This window comes from Accipiter gentilis, chromosome 5, assembly GCF_929443795.1.
Source record: "Accipiter gentilis chromosome 5, bAccGen1.1, whole genome shotgun sequence".
Lineage (NCBI taxonomy): Eukaryota > Metazoa > Chordata > Aves > Accipitriformes > Accipitridae > Astur > Astur gentilis.
In genome coordinates this window covers 24,872,910-24,896,646 of record NC_064884.1, presented here as the reverse complement: position 1 = coordinate 24,896,646, position 23,737 = coordinate 24,872,910, and the positions used below count along the sequence as shown (strand labels likewise).

The following is a 23,737-nucleotide window of genomic DNA, read 5'->3' as shown; positions in this document are numbered from 1 at the left end:
ATAATAAAGTTAACGGCTATGCTGCTGCTGAAGCTATGTAGCTGGGAGAATGCCCAGTATTAGGAACTTACAACCTGCAGCTAACGATTACAAACTGTGATTCATTTGTTGTTTGAACTCTTGTAAAATTGCCTTCTATTGTTCCCCTGTAAGAATCCTTGAAATTAAAGGTTATGGAGACTATTTTAATAATAAACACAATTATGGTGATAATAATTCAGAGCACAGTGCTCAAACTGTCATCTCTACCCCTCAAATAAAGTGATATCTCCGTGATCTGGAAAGTTAAATGTTCACTCAACCGAGGCCTGATCTCTTATTGGAAAAAAGGTCCGTGAAATAAAAAAAAAAATGTATCGAGATTCTCAGGATTTTTACCTTCTCATCAGATGCTTAGGATTATCACCCACAGACTGTGATCAAGAAGAAATGCTGAAACGTTTTCCCAACTGTTTTTTTAAACTCACAATCCTTCATTCTGTTACATGTTACATCAAACTTGCTGCCTGTCCATGTAACCAGGATCTCACCCCATTGCACGGCAACTGGGAAAGGAGCAAGACATGTCTATTTACGTGCCTAAAATACCCAGCTACAATTATCTTGGTCTGAACTGGCTTTGGTGAGCAAGCTCATCTGTGATACAGAACTAATTATTCCAAAGTACCAACTAGTTCAGAGCACACGTAGAGCAGAGGAAAGCAATAGGCTTTACCTAATTCCTCTGCCAGAAGTACCTTCAGAGATCTGTTCAGGTATTTCAGCTCATATTCAACCCCAGGGCCCAAACCCCAAACAATCTTTAGCTCAGCAGCATGGCCTTTTCCTCTTATGCCAACAGACTGGTTGTGTGATGAAAAGCACATCCGCTGTGCCCCCAAGCTGTGAGTTCAGTTTGCATCCCTCCTCCACATTGCCACCTCTCTTGCTCCATGGACACCCTGTCCCTTTCTACAGTGATATCACTGACTGCAGCCTGATTTCTTGTTTGTCGGGGAAACCAGTAGACAAAGCTAATTAATAAGCAAGCCTTTTTATTTAGGACTACTTGTCAGGGCTAATCTTGAACTCTCAAAAATAGATGAACGTAAATGCTGCTCAATGCTCAGCAGCCCTGTGGATGTTTATCCTAAAGACGCAGCCTTCAACCAGAAGTGTTTATTGGTCACCAGGCTCACAAAATCTGACACCGAGTAACTGTACTCCCTTCCACATTCAGTAAAGCATGGTGAGCATGTGGTTGGACCAGCATTGTCTATACTGCTTTAAAAGCCTGGCACTTTCAGAGAACCAAACAATGCCAGTATTCCCATTGCATCTCTAAAAGCAGGGCTTTTGATTCATCCATATCTCACATTTCCACTGTCACTTCTCTGTCAAGTTCATTATTCCTTTTCTGGTTCATTCTTCCTGGGTCTGCTTCAAATGAAACAACCAGGTTCCTCAAATAAATAGATTTTGCAGAACACATCTCTGTGTGGTAGAGCGGAAAAGGCCTTCCTGCTATCCTGACACCAGGGCAATACCTGGTTGTCTCCTCTGCTTGTTATCACTGCAACCAAATCCTTGGCTGCATTGAGGTGATCTTAGGTGCAGAATCTCTGGCCATCACTTGCCTAAGTGTGTACAGAGAATGTGAGGTACCTGCTCCTCCATCCATCCTCGGCCAAGGGTTTTCTCCACTTTAGAACAATCATGCAGTGAAAGTGGAATTTGTGCATGTGTCATTTTTAAAAAAAGAACAGACCCCATTATAAATCCTCATGCACTGACTTACAGTTCAGTCAAACTATATGAGAAGACTGGGAACAGATCTGCCAGATTTAGGGTAGGCCCATCTTTTGGGTCCCATCAAGGCAACCGAGTAGCATCCTCAGTGTTTTCTACTGAAGTTCTGCAGTTAGTCTTGAAGATTTTTTTCTGCACTTCCCAAAATATTTCCAGACAAAAAAAACAGCTCACTGAATTTTTCCAAAGGCCGCAAGATATATGCATAATGGTATATGTACATGGATGTTAACATACACCATACATACATTTATATGTGTGTGTGTGTGTATATACAGGTATATGTTGTTTTATCATCACTTCTCTTCCTGCCCCATGAAACAGGGTGAGTTTTGATGCCACAACATAAGCATTTCTATACCAGGTCTCTATTTTTATTTGAACAAGCCCATATTCCCACACAAGATGATGTGGACAGACAAGTTCTGTGCTACGTCACTGCCTGACTAAAAGAAAAAAGGATGCATAAGCCTCTCTTAATTTTATTTTTTTTTAATGGTTGTTTTAGGTATAATATTTCATGCAGCATGTCAGACAGAATCATGTCTTAGCTCAAGGCCTCTGACACCACCAAGCCCCTTGGAGAGAGGGACAGGCAAGAAGCAACGCAGTCGTCAGGAGGGGACTTAGAGTCTTCATTCATTATCCTGGCCCTGACACTTCTGTTTTAGCTCCTGCATTTCAGTTTGACAGTGTCTCCCCAGTGCATAATATCAGGAGTTACGATGCACTTGAAGGAGACGGGAGATCTGCTTTTGATAAGGAGACTGTGAGATTTGATTCACGTTGTCAAAAGTGTCCATTAGTGCCCATTCCTTCCTAAGCCTGCAGTTTCCATGCATACACCCTCCAGCAGCCCCCTGTGAGAGGAACAGGTCTCATTTCAGATTCAAAAGTCTCTTTATTTTTTATGGCTCTTCTTTTGTGCTGCACTTCTGAGTACAGTGCTGAGGGAGCAAAGGTGACTGCTCTGGGATATCTTGCCTGGACTAAATAAATTCTTTCCTTCTCTATTTAAGATTAATTAAGAAATGCTGAAGGGAAAAAAGAGCTGAGCTACTCTGAGATTGTTCATTCCACCCCCCAATTATTCAGTATTTACTAAGCCTGAAAGAGCTGTAATTAGATATGAGAAAAGCCTGATGAGGTTCTCTTTCTGTATAGTTCCAGGCACGCTGGCAGTTATCCAGAAGTTAAATATATAAATAAATCTTCTTCTTTTCACCAAATTTCTTCTGTTCATCATACTTCTCCCTTTTTTCTCTCCAAGGCTTAACCTACCTGGACCTTCCCCATTTAGTAGCCTGTGCACTGAATAGGCCTCTACAGAGATTAAGGGAGAGAATGCTGCTTCTCCATCGCAAGCTGCTAGACAGTCCAGCCTAGCACTGCGCTTTATGAAGCTCTTGGAGGAACTTACGTAAGCTTTGGAAAACCCCAGCAGCTTCTGCACCCAAATATCTCTGCAGATCTGTGCATTAATATGGGATCCAGACACCCATGTTGGGTTTCTCCGGTCGAGGTATACCACCTAAAAATCAGTCCCCTTGCCCTAGCAGGTTAATGGAAGACAGGTGTGCCACGCGCCCCAGCTCTCCACACTGCCAGTGAGTGGAGCGAGTTGCAGGGACTCCAAGGAGCCAAGAGTTTGGTGCATTTGCTGCTTTTGAAATTGTTGCTTTTAGCAAAGGAGTCACTGGCTAAGTCCACAACATTAGACTGTGGTCTGATTTCCCTTATTTCATGGTCACATTACTAGAAAAATTATTCAGCCCATTTAAAAACCTGGCTAAGTTGTCTGTCTCAGGCATTTCCTCCTTCTACTTCCCTTCTTCAATTTCTTTTTTGCTTTAAATGAAGGGAATTCTTTAAGCAAAGCAGTACCTCTTCCTCTATTTCACTTATTCATTGACACAGTAATTTACATGGGTGAGTAGGAGCCCTGCAAAAGGATTTACACACCAAACTGAAACCAGGTAAATCCTCCTACCTGCAGGGTATTTTCAACAGCAGATACTTTTCTCTGACGTCATAGTCATTGTTTAACCGGATCAGCCTCGAACCCTCAAAAAATTTTGGCTCGCTCAGAGGAAAAATGCATTAGCTTCCAAGAGCTTTTACCCGAAATGACTTCAGAATATATTTTTCTGCAAGAATTAGGCAAAAGAAAACCCACACACAACCAAGTATGTGGAATAAGAGACTCAAAACAAGCTGTTTCAGTCACAGACTTCCCAAAAACCAACAACTTTCACATATGGGACCCTCCAGCCCTCAAGCTGGTAAGTCAGTATTGGTGACTTACACTTCAGCTTGTGCTTCTAAAACAAAGATCTTTATTGCTGTCGTCTTGTAATAAAGTGAAGACCACGAGGAATAAAAGTGCTGGGCAGTATGTTTCCTGTGTGTGAGCGTGCCCCTGGAAAAATACTAAGCTAAGAAGGGAAATAATGTAAAACGGCAGAAAGAAAGCCTCCCTTGTCTCGTACTTCTTGAGTGTGTCTGGTTTGCATCTGTTACTACATTTTTCACTGAAGAACTTTTATTTCTTTTATACATATGAATGACTGTTTATGGCTGGCAGTTTGAAAATGTGGCTTTACTCTGATTAACTCTACTTTTTGTCTGTACTTAGCCCTTTTAAAGACCATATTTCTCAAGCTATGTTAAAACATGAGCAAAACCAACACATGGAACAATTTATTGAAATGCCAGGCAGGTTTGACAGGTGCAGGAGAAATTGCTTGGTTTCACAAATTGAAACAGCTGCAGTTTTATAGGTGATGAAATTGCAACGGGATGGGGTTTCACATTTGTTAGTTCATCTTGTGTTTGCTGTTTTGTTTTTGAAGCATTGAGTCATTTCCCACTCTCCAAGGAGGACTCTAAGGCCTATTCCTCAAGTGGATGAGGCATCTAGTCTCCACAGAGCAAGGGGAAGCTTGGTAAAAATTCAAACAAATTTAAAAGTAGACTGAAATGTAACTAGAAAATAAGAGTTTTCTCCTCATGGCACTTGAAATAAATGTTGCTCGAAGCTTTGGGAGCCGAAAATGTTATAAACGTTAGGTCCACCTTCCAGACAGACTGAGCTAGATTGCATTACATATCTTAAAAGAATGTCATGCACAGAAAGTTTTGAATCATTAACCAGCAAATGTTAACCTCACAAGAGTCTCTTGTATTAAGGAGTTTTACTTTCACTCTGTGCAATTGCTACAGGAAGATGTATGTTTTCTTTTCAAATTATTCAGGACCATATGTTTTCCTATAGTGACAGGGTATGTATCAAGTGATGCCGCTCCCCATAAGTTCATTTTTATCATCCTTGCTGGGAAAAAATAAGATGAAAAATCAATGAAAGATCTTAAAAGAATTGGTCACATTTGGCACTGGATTAATTTGTCAAAGCACTCAAATTATAAAACCTTCTCCTAGCTTTAATCCCCACTGAAGATGGTGGTTTAAGACATAAGTTCTTGTGTGGCTCAGAATAAAATAACCTTTTAAATCCTGGTTGAAATGTATCGGTGCCTCACACACTGCCACATGCAGCATCTCAGCTGGGTTACCATTTAAAAATGGCTAATTTGAGTGATCAGGGCTTTCTGTTTCTCCTCGGACAGTATTCTTAGCAACTCAACAGCAAAGGCAAATTGGCCGCTGGAAGAAGCTAGGAAGAGAAATGGTGAATATTTTCCTGGAAGACATGCCTTTGTGCAAACATGTCTCCTTTGACTCAGGAGCTGCAGAACAACGGCATTTCTCTTGCCTGTGTTACCCAGAGGTCTGCTGGATGAGAGGACCACCCCAGAGCTCCTGAGTGCTCAAGTGGGGCTCCTGGCCAGGGCTGTGCCAGCCTCCCCCACGGCACTGCCATGCCACACTGCAGGTGAGGTGAGCCTGCACGGGCTGCCAGGTCCCTGCTGCCAGGTCCCAGCCCAGCCTTGCCTTGCAAAGGAGCTGACCTGTGAAAAACCACTGCCATCTCTCACCTGGAGCCGCTCCAGGAAGATTGCAGATTTCGGAGGTATATAGTCTGTCTCGCAGCTCTGTGAATGTTTTGGCATGTCTGTCTCACAGGGCCAGAAGGACTGGGCACCCTAAATCAGCTCCTCTAATGTTCCTGGCTGCCTTAAAGATCAATAAAAAATTAGGCTAGTATGCAATACTATATAAAAGATTACAAGGGTCACCTTCTGCCAAATCAAAAGGAGATTAGTGAAGCGCAGTATCAGGCTCAAGTTAGGAATAAGGAAAGTTATTAATTTCAGACCGCACAAAGTGTGCTTCACTGCTCTGAACAGTATGAAGCTTTTGACTGAATAGCTAAGGATGACTACTGAATGGGACTTGGTGCTGTATCCAGTCATCCTTTGTGTTCTGCCACTGCAGCCATTATTCTTCTACTGCAGATAAGCTTTATAATGCTGTGATGTTTTAGCCCACACTACCGAAGGACGCAAAATAGCAAAATAATTATTGCGTCAGAAAACTGGAAGGGAGAAAAAGTACAGTGAGATACCTTTGTTTTGCTTGGGCTTTTTTCATTCAGCTACCTTTGCAACCCATCCACATCTGAACATGAATTCCCTGGCTCCTGTGTCTGGCTCACATGCTCACAGTACCCTGCAGACTGCTTTGAGGCTTTGACGAATAGATGTGGGATGTGGTGTTTATCATAGCAGGAGTTAAAATAAACGTTGCCTAGGTTTACTGGCAATTAGCTTTGCTCACATAATGTAAGAGAATAGAGAAGAGAAGGCAGGAGCGAGCAGCCTCGGACTATTTGGATAGGATTTGGGGTTGTATTGTTCATGTTGTTTTTATTTGATCTAGATGAAAAGCACTTTTAACTTGGTAGCCTGAAAAGATTAGACTTGCATATACACAATAAACCCCATTTTGTTTTGTTTTCCTCTTTGACATAATAGTCAAAGAGAGGGTGTTTATACACCAGTGTGGACAATGAATCTATTGTCTCATCTCCTGTAGAAACAAGTGCCATCAGTGCTTACAATTGATCCAAGAGCTCTTACCTGATTCCATCACATGAGTTATTTATTTATTCACAGAGAAAAGAATCCCATGAGACTAACAACTGTTATCAAGGACAACATGGGAGGAAGGAAGAGAGGAAAACCCTAAGTGGTGCCTGTTCAGTTGTTTAGATTTTTTTTGTGCCACATTTCAAACAAATCAGCACAGCAAAAGCTAATTTAGCTATCAATGTGAGATGTGGGATTTACAGACTTTCTCCTGCACCACTGGAGTTGGCAAGAGCTTTCCCATCAACTGGAACAGGAAAATCAGCCAGGCAGTTGTCTGTGTGCTCATTAACACTCGTTATTGGCATTACTGGTGTGCCTAAATTTTCTGCTGCTCTTCATGCCTTGACTTACATGGATGAGACTTGTTCAGCAGCAATATTTAAATCTGTACTTAGAGGATCCCAAATTCCTCAAGTCATTTTGATACCCATCATCTTTTGGGATTGGTGCCTGACTGCAGTCACATGCTGAGGTATTTTTTTTAAGAATCTCGCCTTTGCTGACTTGCTGCTGTGGCCTGGAGACCTGTCATTCACGCTTAAGATCATAAAAATCTGCCTTATTTACTTCAAGTGTTAACACTGCAACTGATGACAACAACAAATATAGAAACATTTACTATGCTTCCTCTTAGATACATTTGATTTCTGCCAGATGCCGTTACAGCAAGTGAAATACTTTGGTGTAGGAAAGTGAGAGAGAGAGAGAGAGAGTGTGTGTGTGTGTGTGTGTAAATAGCGATAAAGTACTGATTAAAAACCATGACAAAAGCCCTGAGATGCTCACCACAACACAATGGACCTGACCAGAGATGTGGCACAGGAATCGTCAAATTCTCAGCATGAACCAGAAGTGTACCTGGCTCTGGGGGACCCACAAACACTTCCCAGCCCTCAGACTCAGGTATTGCCCCAGTCCCTTGTCATGCTGGGACAACTGTGTCCTCCTACCTGTGCACTGGTTTCTATGGGAGGAAACCTGGAGACATGAGAAGAAGGGGAACTATGCATTGAGTTTGGTGGAGTGATGGACCAGACCAGTTTGCCCAATGGCTGTACAGCATAAATCCATCTCGCTGGAGGCAGATGGAGAAGGTGGATTATTACACATTCCAAATAATCCGCCCCCTCCCCCCCCCGCCATCTAGGATAGATCAATCCTTTAATCCAACCCTTATGGTTCATGCAATTGCTGGGATGCCAGGAAGATTGTGAAAGGCATCAAGTTAAGACCATCACATAAATGTTCATGTGCTCTTCTTTGTGCCATTTATTAGAGTCACACTTGCAGGCAGACTCAAAGGTGGAGGCTCTCCACAAAGATTAAAGAATTTCTGATGAAACAGCAAAGGAAGAGAAGGATGGGGGGAGAAACTGAACCCCAGACAACTGGCACGTATTTCCCTAGGGCTTGCAGGAGTCCTGTCGCAGCCAGCATTGCGCTCCCCTATCTTGCAATCCCCAGTGCCCGTGACCGAAGTGTGCTGGGGCTCCTGTAAAGAACGTCGTCATTCCCTGCACCCCTCCATCCCGAGCTGTGGCCGATTCATCCTTCCCCGGATCTCCCTCACATGCAGGCAACCTTTCTCCTGGCACACTTGGAGGGCTGAACTCCGTGAATCCAGGCAATGTTCATCCAGGCCTGGGTCGAAACAATGTGCTCTGTTATTTGGCCTCAGCCTGCTTTTTAGCAAGCAGCTTCTCGGCTTGCAGAGAAAGCGGCAAATGATGACTACGCAGTGAGTTGCCCTTCACTTTCATTTTTAAAATAAAATGTGATTATTAATCAACAAAGTGATGTGTCTCAGGGCTCTGGAGGGGAAAAAATAGCTTGAGGTGATTTGACAAACTGATTCTTTTGCTGTGCTGCATTTCCCATGGGACATGACAAATTAAATGTCGAAGCCAGCTAGAGAGTAGTGATATATCTCAGTCTGGGCATTAATCAGCCTGCCTCTCATTTACCACTTTTCATTTAAGTAGATGACTGTATACAGTTTGAACAATGGAGCTTTTCATTCTGTAATCTCCCTAATTGTAATTTAAATAGGTTTCCTGACAGTTGCCCTCAAGGCTGCAGGGGAGATGATTCCAAGAGCTCCGTGTCCACCTAGGGTTTACATAATGGATGAAAATTCAAATCCTGGTCGAGGTGCAATTAGATAACGCCAGGAAAAGGAAAGAACAGATCGGATGAACTGCAATAAGAGAAGGAGAAAAGTACATTTTGTATCACTGGGAGGCAGAAGCAACACACACACACACACACACACACACAGAGACACGCACACATGCACTGACCTAGATCACAGTCGAGGTATTTGATACTGTCTAGTAGGGAAATGAATATCCAGAGACTTTGCAATGCAACATGTAGAGTAAATAGGAGCTGACTGAGAGCCATGAAAACCCGTAAACTGATGCGAACAGGAACAGTCAGAAAGAAAGGAAATTTAAGTACAGTAGAGTTCAAGCGCAGTGTGGTTTAATCCAATCTCGCACAAAACCAGAAAAAAGCCTGTCCAAAGTTTCAGAGGAAGAAAATGCTGCCGTACAGAGCATATGGTTGCACAGGCCATCAGATTAAATTTGATATTGTTGTGCTGATGGGTGTGATGTTTCACTGAGGACTGGCTGATAATATTGGACCTCCAAGCAGTTTTCCACAGTTTCCCTTAAGCCATTCCAGCATCCAGTTTACCCTCAGCCCTCAGGAAATGTTTGCAACTTTAGATATCTAATGGCCTATCAAATTTGTCTACAAACTTATGCCCTCCTTCTTTCACATTAATATTTATGGCTCCAGAATATGCATCTTCATGCTATACTGCTAAATGCTACTAAAATCAGTAGTCTGCAGCAGGCACTGGGACTTAGTGCTGTAAAGTGACTCTCACAGCCACAAAGGGCCTAATCCTGCAAGACATCAGGTCCCTGCATAAGGCACCTTTTCCTCTCCAGTGTATTCAGCACTCTTTAGAGTCAAACCTTAAGCTAGGAAGCCAGGAAACAAGCTTGTCGGTGCCCTGAGAAGCACTGGGCTTTCCAGAGTCTCCAAAGCCGGGGACGACATCCCAGGATGGCCCCTGGTGCCATTGGCACCTGCTCCCCTCCAGCAAAAGCCACATCTGCATCAGTAGTGGCCCTGCAGAACAGGCTGGTGTTTCTCTCATGGAAAGTATTGCTTATGATTACAGTGATGGGGACTGGCTTATGAATACCTGACTAAAGTATAAAATGTGCTGAGTCTACTGATGCCATTGACAACTGAGCCATATGAAATTAAAAGCCGTATCTGTTTGCTATTACATAAGAGGAAAAGCCAGGAGTGGAAAAAAAACCCTGGAACTTGGCAAATCTCATTTAATCACATCTGGCAATTTTCTAGTCTGAGTGATTATCACTGTTGGATATCATGTTTTTAGAAAGTAAAGCAAACAAAGGAACTAGAGCAAACAAGAGTCAGAAAATAAAAGGCCTTTAAAAAAAATAATACTTGTGCACCTTTCAGCAATGTTATAGGCCATGCTTGGGAAAAGGGTATTTAAAGCTATTCTCTAGGAACAGTCGCATTTCAGTTTAGTTTAGGATTAGTGACAGATGGCTATGTACTAGAAGGGTGTGCAACACTCCTTTGAACTCACTTATCTTAAAGAATGGGGAAAACATTTGTCAATTTTTTCTGTGGTCATTGCAAGAAATATGAGAAATACCTAACAACTTTGACTAGCTGCAAAGGTCCTTTGGTGGTCCGACAAAATCAGAAGTACAAAAAAATCCTAAAACGTGACAGGGTGGAGAGGTATACTTCAGTTTATTCCCAGCCATACAGGTCGGTGAGTGTGAAGCTGACTGCATTTGTTCCAAACAAATTGTTCTATCTCAAGGCTAAAAAAATAAAACGTCATTTGACTTGAAAATTTGAATTTTTTCTACCCAAACAAGGCAAGGCAAGGGTTCCCTGAAACATTTTGAATCAAATTCTAGCTAATAGCAGTAAGGCAACATTTGACAAACCTCAAGCCTGTCTGCATGGATGAGTACAGATGGTCCCTTGCTCAGCCTTCGAGAGCAGCAAGAGACACTAGCCCTGAGCATGACGGGATGCTGACGTGCAGCTACTGCACTACGGCTGCCTGGCAGCTGCTCAGCTCACACCACCAGCAAAGCAGACTCGTGTCCATCTGCACAGGCCTATGAGGCCATACCTTCAAAGAATGAGTGAATCTCATAAATGCAGTTATAGCTTAGCCAGAAACTGTTGGGCACCCCAAAACAGGCATGTAGTAGGAGCAATTTCTAGAAGGTATGTGTTGCTGATGAGAAAAAAGACATAAGGAAACTATAGTCAGGATGGGGCAAGAGAAATGGGGAGCTCTTTTTGTTCTGCTCAGTCCTATGCGGATTATTTCAGACACACTTAAAGAGTCAGCTGCTTATACTCTGTAACAGTGAATGAAGTTGTCTGGGGAGTTTAAAGAACCTTGCTTTGGAAATGAAAGTACGGAAATCTTCAGAAGCAGTTCAGAACAGAATTGCTTCCTGCAGCTAGGAGTAGGGTCTAGTTTATTTACTGGTAGATGGATATCATGGTAAGAATAAAAAAATAATGTAGTTGAATAATCAAATACATCTTACACCACCATGAAGAATGATGCTCGTAGCCCTGTGGTATTTGAGAATCATACAATGCCCTAAATAACAAACTATCATCTCCTCCTTGGTAATCTGTCTTCGTCAGTCAGGGAAGAAACTGTGAGAAATTTCTTCAAAATTTTTTTCCTTTTTTTGTGCAATTCACTGTGGGAGTTCTTTTAGTGGAAGTGAATTCAAAAGAAATGAAGCTTTGCACTTTGAAATCTTTAGTGACATTTAAGATAGCCCAAGTCAAACAGAGCTATAGATCTAAGGCACTTGCCTAGTGTAAATGTAAATATTAAATACGCAAAAATCTTTGAAGTCGGTTAAAGCTAGGCAAAAACCTATAGTGTAGACTTACAATTCAATGACTAATATATACACATAACATTTCAATAAACTTAACTGAGTCACTCTGAAAAGTAATATATAATCTACAAACGTCAATAGAAACCCAAGACCTGCATAGCTAAGCCCAGGGAAGTTGTTTTTCTTCAGAAGTCTGCTCTTGGCCTTGCTGCTACGGAGGGGCTGCCAATTCATACTTCCAGTTTCAAATCAATATTTCCAATGGTTTTGGATAGGAATACATGTTGAAAGTCAGTGGTGAATCATTTCATTTTCCACTCAGAGTATTCTTACCAATTACCAGACTCTTCTGTGCATGTTACTCTGCGTTATCTATGAATTTCAAAAGGCAAACATAGGGTTTGGCTACAGAGGGATGCTGAAGGACATTAGTCTGAATCAGCCGAAGATATTAAATTAGAGGAGATTAGTTAAATATCATTAAAGTCCTGATGAACTTTTCAATTCAGAATAAAACCTGAAATTTTACCTTGGATAAATGAAGCAAATAGCTACAGAATGAATTAAGCCCATCTTAATTCTGAACCAAGCCATCCACACAAGGGTTGAGTGTGTATTTGCCTAATTCGTGCTTGGGCCAGCGGACATTAACACATCCATGTAGGCAAGTTCTAAACATAACAAACACGCCGGCTCTTGAGGTAGTGCGTTGGCACCCGCTGAAGTGGCAGCCCCTGCTTTGCTCCCCTCGAGCGGCCGCCGGGCAGGTCTGGGCGCGCGGGCAGGCGGCACAGAGCTCCGGCTTGGCGCCTCGGTTGGAGGCAAAGACTTCAGAAAGAAGAAAAACAACTTCCCTGGGCTTAGCTATGCAGGTCTCGGGTTTCTATTGACGTTTGTAGATTATATATTACTTTTCAGAGTGACTCAGTTAAGTTTATTGAAATGTTATGTGTATTTCGCTGAGTCAGCACAGCATCCTGGTCTGAGGCAGACGTGGCTGGACATATATGAACCTGAACTTTGCCCGATCCAATGAAGGAAAGCTAGAATTGTTTCAAACCTTTTCGCTGCCAGTGCATTTGAACTGTGGGTGTGCTAACCTATTTGAACTGGTTCCAACCTTTTTAAAAGAAATATCCTGCTAGTCCATTCAATCTCAAAGCTGGATGCTCCTGAAATTTTCCCAGCTTAGTTTCCCCAAAACCCTGTTGCATTAAACAGAACAACAACATGGCCAGACCAGTGTTCGTAATCATACTACTTCTTCATCTCTCAGTACAGGCTGCAACGTATAAATAATATGGACCTATCATGTGAAAACATCAGTTTAATCCAACATTTTTTAAGCAACAAAATGTCAGTCAGAGAAAATGTACCTGTGTGTACCTGAGGTAAAACCAGGAGTCAGCCTGGAATAAACAATAGTACAAAAAATTATTTAGGATTCACCCTGAACTCAAGAACCACTTGCTAATGCTAGAGCCAGAAGATGCCACCTACACTTGGGTGTGTGCAACTTCATAAAATGCACACCCTGTTACTTTCTTTCACACAAGGTAAAGCACTAGTGGATAATTTTTATGATCATTATTCTGCTGAATGTATATTTCATTGCCATTGAAACGTACAGCCACAATATCATCTGATACAGACAGATTTTGCTGTATCAGGAGTACTCAGTTCACATTTTGAATGTTTCTTAATACACAGGCAGGCTAGAGATCTGTAAATGGAAACACAAGAGAGTGAAACAACAGGTGAAGCTACACTATAAATCATTGTTCAACTGTGTCACTGCAAATGCCCTGAATTTGAAATCATAAAACCACACATCATTCAGTCTTAATGAAACCTCAAACCCAGATTTGCATTTAAATTCCTGCTCGAGTTGATTCTGTATGCAATAGAGCAGTCTCGAGCAAAAGGCTGGGACACGTCCCTTGAATTTTTAAGAAAAACTGAACCTGCAGGTCATTGCAGCCCAGGCCCCTCTATGCTGTCAGTTTGGTTCTTCTTTCATGCACAGTTCTGCACTGTGTGCACCCATAATGATATGACTGAAGATGCAGGACATCAAGGAAGAAAGGCAGAACCAGGTCAGAAGAGACTTAACTGATAACCAGGCCTAACTTAAAAAGGACAAAATCAACAGTCATTTACTCCTCTCAGAGTCACAATAAATACATTGTATGCTTCCCATAATAAAGCTACACTGGAAAATCAAGCATGGTTTTTTGACCAGAAATATAATTATTCTTTTCAACATGCCAAGTTCTGGAATTAGATCAAGACACACAACCATGAATTTACTTGGGGAGAGTAATATATTTAATGATGTGCTTAATAATCATAGAATCCATTATGCTTGGCAAAAATAAATGTGTTTAAAATCTGCCAAAGTCAAAAGATCAGTTTCAAAATATGTTTATTGAAATGAAATCTGAAAAAAATAACCCCTCCCCCTACAACTTCAACCCACCAACCTGACGCTAAAAAAGTCTGGATAAGGAAAATGGTGAGCCAACAATCTCTCTGCACTAGTAGGGAATTTAGGAATTATAAAAGCAGAGAAGTTCAATAAAAAACATATATGGTTTCAACGTCCTGGAAAAATGATTCTGCAGTACTTTAAGCACTTGAGTTTCAATTCTGCAAAATTTGTACAAAAGCACGCAGACATGGCACCTGCCAGCTACAACATCCAAGAACTATAGTGAGCAAAAGGGGGGCTGACGTTTCAGAGATGCTCCAGAGCATGGAAGTAGGAGCTAATGTCATCCACATGAACTGATGTTGTGAAAAAATTCAAATGGGGAATGCAGTGGGAAGTGGGTCATTTGTCCACAGAAGAACATCTATTTGCTTGGTTTCCATAGAGAGGGAAGAGAAATTTTCCTAACCTTGAGATTTCCGGCGGGTCAGCACAGCAGGGCAATTGCGGGTGTATCGTTCACGGAGGAGTCACCAGCAGAAGGCTGGTTAGATATATTTCATTCTGTTTGTTTATCATTTGTCATCCTGGTAACCAGTTGCTTCGAAATAGACTTCCACTGTTAATCAAACACTTGGCATCATGCTTATGACTAATGTAACGTAAAATGTTTATTTTCCTGATGTAAAGTATCCTCTAATGGCAAATATCATCTCCTAATGAAGCATGGCAATGCTGAGGCCAAGTGCTTTTTCTGGCTTACCCCTGCAGAAGCAGAGGGAGATGAGGGCTGTGCACCCCAGAGTGAGTCCTTGCAGCCCTGCCCCACTCCCCTGCCCGGACGGGAGATTCAGCTCCCAGAGCAAAGAGATTGCCTCGTGTCAATAGGAGGGTGGTTGGGCGGTCAGCTCTGGCTGTCTCAGCCTTCCCCCTCCGGGCTGGTAAAACGTATCCTGATATGTTCCTATCTATCCTTCGCATTCAAGTGAAACAGTTTTGATCAGATTGAGTGCAAATATAGCACAACTCACATAGTGGGCTCTTTGCTTTCAGAGTACGAAATGACTTGGAAAAAGAGCTCAGAAAGGTCTCTGACTCCTCACTTACCATGTTGGAAAATCCAATACTTTTGATTCACATGGCAGAAAACAGACAGTCAGAGAAGTGAAGGGAAGAGCAAACAAAGCACACAAGGCTGACATCATGCCCTGCCAGCATAGTGTATCATGCTCATAAATAGTGTCCTTCCTGCTGTAGTGTACCATACCAGCTCCTAGCCGGGGAGCTGCAGAGGCAAGGAGTCAGGGAAAGGCAGATTAGAGGAGTCAGGGTCAAAATTCGGGGCAGGTCAACATGAGAAAGTGACTCTTGAATCCAGTGACAGGAGGCACAGAAACTGCCGAGATAGTATATGAAGTCAGAGATGAAACAAGAGTTATTGCTGTTGAAAAAGGACTGCAGAAAGCTGATAGTGTTACGATTGTATACGTGCAAAAACAGCCTGCTTTCTCTCCACAGGGGGAAATTGAGCTGTCTAGGCTGGGAGTACTTGCTTTGGGTAGTTGTCTTTCTCTTCTTAGCAGTACTGTATATTTTAATATCTTTGTAAAGCCTGAAAACTTTGTATTGTGGATAAACTTATAGCAGACTTGCACAAAGCAGCAAATGATTCTCAGCATAAACAGCCTGGCTATGGTGTGTGTTCACACATACACCCTCACATGGCCTAGTACCTTCTCCTGTAGAAAACTGATCCTGACCCTATATGGTATCTGATTATTTTCCCTAATCTGTGTCTTTATCTGCATCAGAAACCCTGCTGCACCATCCCAGCCGCTGTCATAAAGCAAAGAGAGTCCATAACCTCTTTCTGTGTCAGCAGGTACGAAGGTGGATTAAGAGCCCGATGGTCAGCGTTGAAAAGCACCCACATGCCAGCCTCAAATACCCGGCGTCCACTGTGATGCATTTACCTCCAGGGGATTCGGAGCTCGAGACTCCGCTGTGCCAGACCTGCCTGAGCGACCACCCTTTCCAACGAGGGATCGCTCCTCAGGAGGCCGAGTCCTGCTCCTGGGAGAGCCAGAGAAGCAGCAAAGTAAGCCGCTCTTTCCTCCCCCATGCTTTGTTTACATGTTTCACACTGATAACGGGTCTGTACTTACAAGATTGTGCTTCCCTTGGAGACAGGGCATTCTCCAAAATCTGAAACTCTGCTGACCAAGGCTGTTGTGCGCATCTGGGCTCTGCTTTCTACCTTGAACTTTGATACCCATGGACAGCATGAGGAGCAAAGGGTTCTTCACAAAAGTGCTGTGATGTAGTCTCTCAGTATTTGAACAGATCAGTAGTAACACTAAGGAGTATTTCCCTGTTTTACAGAAACTAAGGTGCAAAGAGGAGATGTTATCCCTCCAAGATAATGAGAAGGACCAGGACTTGTTAATTTTTTCCCTTCTGTCCCACAATTACAAGACCACCTTCTTCCCCCCACAAACCACATCTAGCTTTCTCTTTACAAATAAGAATTTGGCTCAGGGAGTTTCCTGAGCTGGAGGTGAACAATTCAGTGGGTCTTTTAAGCAGAAGGGAAACCCTGGTTTGCCTGGAGTCGTGCTGGTAGGTTATAAATGACAACATCATTCTGCATATAGTGCTGGGCAGTTGCACGCAGATGTGAAGGTGGCAAAGCTGTAAGGGTCTGAGATGAAATGGTCTGAGGCAGACTTCAGACCTTTCCTTCATCGTTCAGCTCCACCTAATCCCTGTGGAGAAAAGCCAAATGCAGAACAGCAGGTTTTGCTCAGAGCCCATCTTCCCTGGCAGAACCATGCCTGCCTGGAAACAGTGCACAAAAGAAAGGAGAGAGTTGTAGAAACATAAAAGCAAACAAATAAGAATCTTTCCAAGTACAAAGCAGAGCAAATGTGACAAGGCATTTATCAGAGCCTTAGCACACAGCTCACAGCAGAAACATTTTTTCATGCTACATCTGCTGCATTTTTAAACAGGGAAAGTCAAACAGCAGGTAAAAATGGAAGTCCTGTGCAATTCAGAAACCCAGCAAAGACATTTTGGTGAAACATATGCATGAGCAGAGAGGCTAATTACTCCTCCATTTTACTTCATTAAGAAGATTATCTTTGCTCAGGCTGAAGCATTAAAAAATGAAAGCACCAAAGAACGGAGGATTCTGCAAATCCGTTGCCTTGCCGTAAATCACATGTACTCCTATACAGCTGCAGGGCCTCACGACTGATTTCCATTCGGTTTTACATGCATATGGGATAGATTTGGCTGAACACAGATTCCCCCAGACCTCTCCCTCAGTCTCCTTACTGCAGGCAGTGGAGAGGCTGCTTACTCAGCAGCTGGAGTCTGCAGCAAGAGGGGTATTTTGCATGCTGCTTTAAAAATAACATCATCTGGCGAAAGACGCCTTGGATAAAGCTATCCTGCATAAGGAGTCTTTTAAGCAAGTTAAAGCACAGAGTCTTTGATGTGATTAAATGTAAGGTCACTGCCTCTTTCTCTACAGTAAAACCAGGCAGGAAGCTTTTAATAATAAAGGCTGAAGGAGCTCCATGTCTGATCTTTTCCAGGCTTAAAGAGAGTTGCTGGGTGAGATTCTGTTCAGGGGTTACAAATGGCACGAGCTGCATAAATGTGAGATAACTCCCTTCACTTTAAAGCAATGAACTTGAACAGAGACAGTCCGTATTTCAAGGAGAAGGGAATGTCATCTCTGTTAAGCCAGCAGGGAGCTTGGGGTGTGCCAGTTGTCTCTCCTGGCTAATTCTTGTCCCTTTCTCCCCATTAGTCTTCCTTCTCTGTTGATTTCAATACTGCAGCCAGGTGCTGGTTCAGTGATTATAGTTCCTTTGTGCTAGGCACCACACCAACACGTACAAGGTTCCTACTGACCCTGTCCTTTTGCTCAAGGGCAAATTAATTCATGAAGAAATCAGCTGTGAAATATCATTAAAGGCTTGTTCTAGGCAATAAGCTTTCTCTGACATGTTTCAGGCTATTCTGATCAGTTTGAAAAAGGCCTTATAAAAAACAATCTGATTAAACCACATCACCCACGGGAACACTTGTCTGTACTTCTATTCTTATTTCCAACACAAAACCAGGGAAAAAAATCACTATGGCTTGTTTACTGTGATGGTAATTATGTAGTGGAGTCTTTAAAAATTGTCTTAACGTAAATAAGATTATATTGAAAATGAAAGTATTTTAAATAATGAGATTTTTTCTTATGATATGCTTCCATTTCCACCTCCCAGGCTTTTCTATTCAGGCATGTGTCAGCTGGAGTTTATAAATGATTACTGATATAACCTCTACTAAGTCTCCTCTATTATTTGTATGGTAGTGTATTATCACTACATTCTTATGACATTTTTGTCTGCATTGTATACAGTGGACTAGATAATTTTCAAGCACTGCCAGAAAACCATGCTCATTTTCACAAGACTAACTTACATAGGTGTATTATTGGGTTTTGTAACCAACATGGATTAGTTCTATGGAAGCTTATATCTGCTCTACCAGTGTAACAGCTGACGCCCTAAGGGCTTTGGACCACTGCCAGGGTAATGATTTACAATAACCATTCCTTGCTTTTCCATGTCTATCTACATACCTCAGGTTGCATAAAACTCACTGGCTTGATGAGAAGGGTAAATTCCCTTTCAAAACAAATTGCTGCACTGTACAATGAATACTACATGTAAATAAGCTGGTTTTGAAAGGGTGTGCAAACCACCATTTAGACCTGCTTAGCAGTCTACTAAATGGGGAGAGGGGAACATGGTGAAAATCGGGGGTGATTTAAATCTCTCAGGTGAGGGTTTACCAAGCTGGGTTATTAGAGGTAAATCATACTCACGTACACACACACAAAAATCCTTCATACTCTCCGTGATCTGTATATGCCACTTACACTGTATTGTTATGCCCTTGTTTCAGACCTTTCTGTAAATAAGCAAAAGATAAGGGACCTTGTTAGTGAGCTCAAAATATCTTCTTTTTTTCTCAAACAGAGCCAACAGCTATGTTCAAGGCTTGTTCTGTTCTTTCTTCTTTGTGTAAAAAGCTCCTATTGCCCTATCTATCAGCTGGCATTTGTCCTGAAGTGCCACGGACACATCCCTATCTAGTAGACCAAAGCCCTGAATGTTTAGAGCTATCTTTTCTTTCCAAAGCTAAACAAAAACCCCACGCTGCCTGTAGCTAAGGGAAAAGAGGAGGGAAAGAGCAAACTAATGTGTTTACTCCATACAGCAACGTGATTTTAAATTGCTGGGAGCATCTCTGTGTGTTGGGCACGGCCACCGCTCCGTGACTGGGTGCTCATGGATGCTGAGCGGGGGGCACTGAGCCCCACCAGCCCCAGAAGGTATCTGTCCCCACATCAGATGCGATATGGTGGGTCTGGCAAAGGGTTTTGGTCTCTTCACCCTCTCTTGTCACTGCTGTGGGGCTGGTGGTGGAAAAGAGATGAAGGCTGCTGCAGGAATTGCCCCGTCTTCCTCCACCCACCGCAGTACATCCCTGTCTGGCGTCTTTTGTGAAGGAGCATTGGGAAAGTCTTGCTTAGGGCTGCAGGGAATTCAGTGCTGCCACCTTTTTGGACAAATCCTTTGCAGCTTATTGGAAGATAGTTATTCTCAAAAACACTTTCGGATCATGTGATTAGTTCAATAGCAGGAATTTATTTTACTATTAAAATCCATTCAAAGCTCCTGTGTATAGGAAAGCTCCTGATTTCACTCAGATTTTAGCACTTTACTATATTTCAAGTCTTGCTTCAGAGATGAGGAATGCTGAAAAAAATGTACCCAAGCCAAAGTTTGGGCAATTATTTGAGATAGTTCTACTTATGAATCTCTCCTATAAATAACATACAGCTTCTAGAAACCTGCATTTGAAATGGGCTAAGAGTATGTTTCAGGTGAAATACATTGTGTAAAGGGGCATCATAAAAAGAAATAAAAGCCTTTTAATGGACTAGGAAAATGTGGAGATAAGAAAAAGAAATATCTGACTAGCTCTCTGTAAAGAAAGAGTTTGGTGACAGATCTGATTGGGCTTTTTAGGAAAGGGTGGTTTTCTCACCCATTCTGGATAAAAAGCTCTCCTACATTTAATGATCTGCATTGGCAATGAGGCACCTGTGATTTACACCCTGATAAGTGCTAGTTGATACACAAACATATGCACCTACACAATAGAGGAAATGGAAATCCTGAACGCCCAGTACGGGACAATTAATTCTGCAACCAATATATGTGAAAAGTGCTGCAAAAAAAACATAATTTGGAAAATAATAGTAGGTGGGAAAAAAAGAAGTTCAGGTAATATAATTGTTCAGAGAAATCAAATCTGGAGAGGACTGTGAGAGCCTTTAATAAACCTAGGCAAATTAACAACCTGATTGCAGATTACACTTGATAAAGAGAGAAACACGGTAATGCACTTTGATGGAACAATTAGAAATACTCAGTACACCCTGCAGGGTCTTAAATTAACTGTGATTATTCCAGAAGGCAGCCCTGGGTGCCACAGAGAGTAGCTTACTGAAGACCTCAGCTCAGGGTAGCTCAGAAGGTCAATCCAATGCTCAGCGAAGAAGACCCTCTACCCATTTGTTGAAGAGTGCAGCCCTCCATTCACTGAATTTACTTCTGCCTTTATGGAGACATACAGGGAGGGAAGGGAAATAAATATGCCTAGTATGATTGAGGACAGACCAGCGGTACCAGGGCAACAAATGCCTGGGAAAGGCCTTGCAGGCCAAGCTGTATCATTCTTTCCCTTCATCTATATAATGAGATCCACTTTGAAATCGCTGGTAGAGGCTCTAGTAAGTAGGACCCTTTAGAAAGAGATTGCCAACGAGGAAAGGACAGACAAAAAGGCCAGTGGTCAAATGAGCCTACAGCTCAGGCTGACTTGGTGTAAGAAACCTTGTCACTCTTGTGCATGCTGGAATCTCCCCACACAGGGATCCGGGAAACACTTAAGAAGATCATCTCCATGAGTTTTTGTTTCCCTTTTGTCCCTTCTTGCAACCAGGAAAAGCTGCTAGTAAGAAAATAACCATATTCTTAAACTCATTCCAGAAAAAATGTAGCCCTTTATTTGCCTGCTCCACTGCAACAATGAAATAGGAGGGATAGGTCTAGAAAGCAAAAATGGGAAACAATTGAAAAGTTTCCATTTAAGCTAACATATAGCATAGATACAATGAGAAAATCTTGTATATGGTATAAAAGACTGAACATTACAAGCAGACTTTAAACATAAGAGTTACAGAGATCTGGCACTGTCTGTCAAAACAGAAGAGTCGAACTCATTTACATCTGGAGTTTAATGCGTTCCTGTGTAGGATGTTCTTGCCTTTACACTTGGTTACTCCTGATTTCAGAGTATATTTTGCTACATCCTGTAACACTGGAGGACGGGGCCTTATCCCACTGAGTCTGGGAACTGCACCTTGTATTCGTAAGAGTGACATACAGAGAGATAATCTGCATTATAGCACTGTGAAAATGAAAGAGAGTTTTAGAGAAGCAAGTGGTTCAATATGAGCAATTAGAATAGTAGAGAAGGTATTTTGTACTTCACTCCATTCAGCAACCTGTGGCTGCAGAAAGTCTATATTTTCTGGATCATCACAAGTCAAAGTTTTACCTTAATCCTGCAAGTTGACAGTCTCAAATGGAAAACTCATTTTCACCAGCATAGCTTACAGCTATTTTCTAAATAGTTGTTTCTAGCTGACTGCACTAAAGCTCTTTTAGCTATTGATATAAATGTATCACTAATGGGTTTTTGATGGAATTTTGAATTGAGAACATTTGAATACATATCTCCGCCCATAAGCACAAGCTTCTGTATCTGCCAATAGGTGTCTGTACTTTAGGAATCTGATCATGTGTATATCCAAAGACTAGTGACTCAAATGTGATTTTATTGCAGATCCTATAGCTTTAGCAAGATGAAAAGCAATCTTAGATTTCTCTGTTGCTCAACTTTCTCAGCAGCTGTGAGATCAGCTGTGAAAGCAACATGCGAGTGAGGTGGGAACAGGCTTTGTTTCAGGGATTAAATCTAAATGCAGTACGTACTTTCATGGTTTTGTAATGGATTGATATAGGGTTATTATGGATAATATTTATTTAGACGAGTCAAAAATGTTTAACACAAAAGCGTTTTCAAATGGAAATGGCAAAGCACAGTTTGCAAATGCACAGGCTAAAATTATGTGTAATTTCAGTGAATGGCAAAGACTGAATAGCAGACAATTGCCTGTGGGGGTTTTTACGGTCCCAACTGACAAAGCGAATGTCTATATAGCACGGAGCATATAAATCAGTTCCATGACTCAAAGAAATGATGCGATACATCAATCATCTGCTTTACAAATATGCAGTGAGGCACTCAGTCATTTGTACATACATCACAGGTCTGTTCTAGTGCCATACATTTAGTAAATTAATTGGACAAGTCAATTTCAAAAACCAAAACCATGCTTTCCTCTTTTTTGAATGCTGGTGCAGCATTACTGAAAATAATTAAAATATCTCCTATTTTAAAGAAAATAATTGTCAAGGGTTTTCCCTGAGGAAATCTGCAGCTGGAAGATGATTTATTGTACTTTCCACGGGGTTTCCATAATACCTGGACTGGAAACTACATCTCTCTATCTCTTTCATTTTTAAAAAAATTATTTTTATTTTTAATATGGCATTTATCTAGCACCTTTTCTACTCAGAGATCCAAATGACTTTGCTGACAGTCACAGGGATCAGAGAAAAGTATATTAGTATGTATTAGTATGTAGAAAAGTTAATTTCTACATTGGTGGTAGCAACCAGCAAATACCCAGCACAGTGAGTGTGAGGAATTTGGGCCAGACACCACAGACCAAATTTCTGCTTAGTTTTGTCCTGTCATGCTGGACAGACAAGGCTCATTTCTGATTAGCAAGTGGCCAGATACATAAGGTCAATAAATTTGCTTACTAGAATGGAACAATATTCTCTGTTTCCCCAGAACCCTGCTTCTGGCAATATTTAGTACCTGATGCCACAGAAGAAGGTGAACAAAACCAGCCAAAGAGCACTTTGTTTGAAAAGAACATATTTTTTACAGCCTAACACTGTGTTAGATCGATTTGGTCTTCAAAGGTTATATTTAGCAGGGACAACTGGAGTTGCTCTCCCCCATTGGAGTTTGATTTTAATCTGTTCATTGTCCATCTTGTAATCATTGCTTCAGCTCATTTTGAAGGTAATTCAGTGTTTCATAATAGATAAATAAAGAAGTCTGTTGCATTGTGTGACAAGGTCATAAAAACAATCTGACAGGCAATTAATACTCCTCTTTTAAAAAGTAACAGCACTGAAGATAAAACAACTCTCTCACAAACGTGTGCATGAGACCGCATGCAGACCGCTAAAGACTAGGTCCGTAAAATACTTGAGTATGACTTAAAACCAAACTCAAGC

General features: G+C 41.8%; 1 protein-coding gene across 1 annotated transcript in view; it reads left to right on the top strand.

The window, feature by feature from the left end:
- Positions 1 to 23,737, top strand: part of SGK1 (serum/glucocorticoid regulated kinase 1) — a 79,036-nt gene that overhangs the window by 10,054 nt on the left and 45,245 nt on the right. The window contains exon 2 of the mRNA XM_049800204.1: positions 16,099 to 16,314. Within this exon, the coding sequence (XP_049656161.1) occupies positions 16,099 to 16,314 (216 nt within the window). The remainder of the gene's footprint in view (positions 1 to 16,098; positions 16,315 to 23,737) is intronic.